The sequence below is a fragment of the Octopus bimaculoides genome, chromosome 18 (assembly GCF_001194135.2).
Source record: "Octopus bimaculoides isolate UCB-OBI-ISO-001 chromosome 18, ASM119413v2, whole genome shotgun sequence".
NCBI classification, from domain to species: domain Eukaryota; kingdom Metazoa; phylum Mollusca; class Cephalopoda; order Octopoda; family Octopodidae; genus Octopus; species Octopus bimaculoides.
This window is the reverse complement of record NC_068998.1, coordinates 49,090,246-49,093,354: the sequence shown is the minus strand read 5'-3', so window position 1 is coordinate 49,093,354 and position 3,109 is coordinate 49,090,246. Positions and strand designations below refer to the sequence as shown.

Here is a 3,109-nt window from a genome sequence, read left to right as displayed (position 1 = left end):
CACACATGTATATGTGTGTATTTGTTATTGCGCTTGATAACCGGTGTTATGTTAGTTTCTTTCCCCGTAAGTTAGCAATTCATTAAAAGCGACGAAAACCAGTCGGGTACTGGGGTCGATTAGTTTGGCTGAATCCTTTGGCCGCAGTCCGGATACTAAAACACGGAAAAATAAAGACAGTCAGATAGATAGGCAGACAGGCAGACACACAGATAGACAGACAGACAGATAGATGGATGGATGGATGGATAGATAGATAGATAGATAGATAGATAGATAGATAGATAGATAGATAGATAGATAGATGTGTGTGTACGTGTTTCTGTGTGTGTGTACGTGTTTCTGTGTGTGTGTGTACGTGTTTCTGTGTGTGTGTACGTGTTTCTGTGTGTGTGTATGTTTATGGATGTATCCATTTTTTTCTTGCACTATTTTATATGAATGCTTGTTCCAAAGAATCGCCCACATCCATTTTAAGATTCTATATATCTTACAGTTCAGATGTTCTCACACAATATGTCTGAACTTTGAAGTTCAATGTTACCGATTATTTCGTCTGTGCCTGAAATTATGATGTGTGTATATATATATATATATATACAGCATTCTTTTCTGGCCTTCTCTCCTGGAAGTAGAGTTACAGTTCTTGTAGCCTCTCCCAGTAGCTGATCTGCTTCCTCGAGTCAAACATTTATGTGTCATGACACTGGATTGCCTCAAGTTTCGCCACCAATTTGACACCTTGTGGAGACCACAGGTGGGAGCAGTACTCCAGACAACGGAGAACAAAAGTCCTCCTTTATACTGAGGCTAGGCAAAGACGCAGTTTAACAATAAAATGCTAATAGTGATACGTTTGCTGTTCACTTCAATGTTTGATGTTATATTTGTCGATAGTTACATATTTGAGTGAGATTTGGTTCCTACCTCTAGTAATTTGAGACTGGCTTCTGACTTTTCCAGTAAGCGTCCGTACATATTAAGTTCCATTAATTTCCAAAAGCTATCTTTTCAACTTATTTCTTTTGTCATTTTTCAATGCAATTTATTTTTAATCGATTTCAATGAACATTATGTAGCGGCGGCTTGTTTGAGAAATTTTCGCAATGTTAATAAAACTAATCAGCTATTCATGAAATTATTTTTTTATGGCCTATTAAAACGATGATTTCTCTTTGTGATATCCACATTGCATTAACGTAAAATATGTACGCATTACTCTGCTTGTTCAAGGGTAGATATAGTACATCCCTGTATTATCTGTTTTCTTGTTCTCATTGTACTTGTATTTTCGGTTTATAACTGATTCGTTTATCACTGAACCAGTACTGTACTGTATACTTCGGCGATTAGTCAAAGATCTTGCTTTAACTACAAAACAAACCCCTGCGATCGTCATCCACAATGCTCATGACAAATTGGGGTCTCGGAAAGTAACTTATTTTCTCCATACGTTCTATTATCGGTTCACCATTGGTTAACATGGTGCTTCCTTGGGACCAAGCACAGGTGATAAACGACGATGGATGGAAATTACTATTTCTCTTATATAACACTATTTCAGCCTACGAGGAACCTATGAACACATCAAGATGTGAATGTCAATTCACTTATTGTTTCCATTCCTCTCCTTTTTGCTATTTCTTAGCTCTTCTTTTCCCTTCCATTTTGTATCTCCTAAGTCTTCTTTTACCTACTTTTTTATCTCCTGGCTCTTCTTTTTCCTGTTTTCTCCCCTCTCTATTTCTTCTATTGTACGTATTGTTCCAAGTCCAGCGTCACGTGCAGACGTTTTACTCGGTCACCATGACATAAGAACAGAGATCAAACCCTTTTTTTTTTGTCCTGAGCGTGATGTCGGTCCGTTGCAGGGTTATTCTTTTGCAGCCGAGTTAACTGGAGCAAACTGAAATGATGGCCTTTGATCTAGCACACTATACTCTGTCCAGTCTTGGAATCGAATTAACGTCATCGTAATCTTGATTGCACCAGCCTCATCTCTAGGTCATGTCCCTTTACCTTACCCTATTTTAATTTCCGCAGCTTTTTATAACTGGTATATTAATTCTAAGTTAGGTATAAACCAATCAATTACAGGTAAGAAAGTACATCGATTAAATTGACATCTGTGCTTCACTAGTGTATTATTCTATCGAATCTTGAAGGACGGAAAGAAAAACTGCCTTTGGCGGGATTTGAAATCAGAACGTATGAGCCAGAATTATTGTTATAAGCTTTTATGGCTGGCGCGCAACCGATTCTGCCAAGCCATGGTGCTCTTAGTTAATCTTTAAACATTCATCATCGTTTATATGGAGTTGTTTTCTATCACTTTTTTATTAATTTCTCGTACAACCTTTATGATCTAATCCATAATATTTCAATTCTGTGACGGAGTTTCGGCTAATTTAATTAATTAAAACGGTTAATTGTGGCTCATTTAGATGAAAGAAAAACTGCTTTAAAAACCGATTTGTATTAATTTCTATCATATTCATTCTCTCATTCACTCTCTTTATGTGCATGTATATATGACTATGCGTATGTTTGTGTGCTTGTTTGTTTGTGTATATATGATGGTACACTATGTAGACCAGAATATTGAATAGTGTTATTCACCACTTGTCACTATACATGCGCATTGTTGCAGCTGTTGACTGATATCACATGCTTGCTAGAGAGGCTGGTCAAAATGCATATATACATATATATATATATATTCTTTTATTCTTTTACTTGTTTCAGTTATTTGACGGCGGTCACGCCGGAGCACCGCTTTTAGTTCAACAAATCGATCCTAGAACTTATTCCTTGTAAGCCTAGCACTTATTTTGGCCAAACCGCTAATTTACAGGGACGTAAACAAACCAGCATCAGTTGTCAAGCGATGGTAGGGGGGGAAACAAACACAGGCACACAAACATATATATATATATATAGAGAGAGAGAGAGAGGGAGAGAGAGAGAGAGAGAGAGAGAGAGAGAGAGAGAGACTCACAAGGCTTTCGTCGGCCCGAGGCTATTGCAGAAGGCACTTGCCCAGACTGCCATGCAGTGGGATTGAACACAGAACCATGTTGTACGTAAATATATATGGATATGTGTATAA

At 37.6% G+C, this 3,109-nt stretch overlaps 1 protein-coding gene across 1 annotated transcript in view; it reads right to left on the bottom strand.

The window, feature by feature from the left end:
• Positions 1-547: 547 nt before the first annotated feature.
• Positions 548-3,109, bottom strand: part of LOC106877747 (uncharacterized) — a 260,355-nt gene continuing 257,793 nt past the window's right edge. The window contains exon 4 of the mRNA XM_052974270.1: positions 548-562. Coding sequence (XP_052830230.1) covers positions 548-562 — 15 coding nt within the window. The remainder of the gene's footprint in view (positions 563-3,109) is intronic.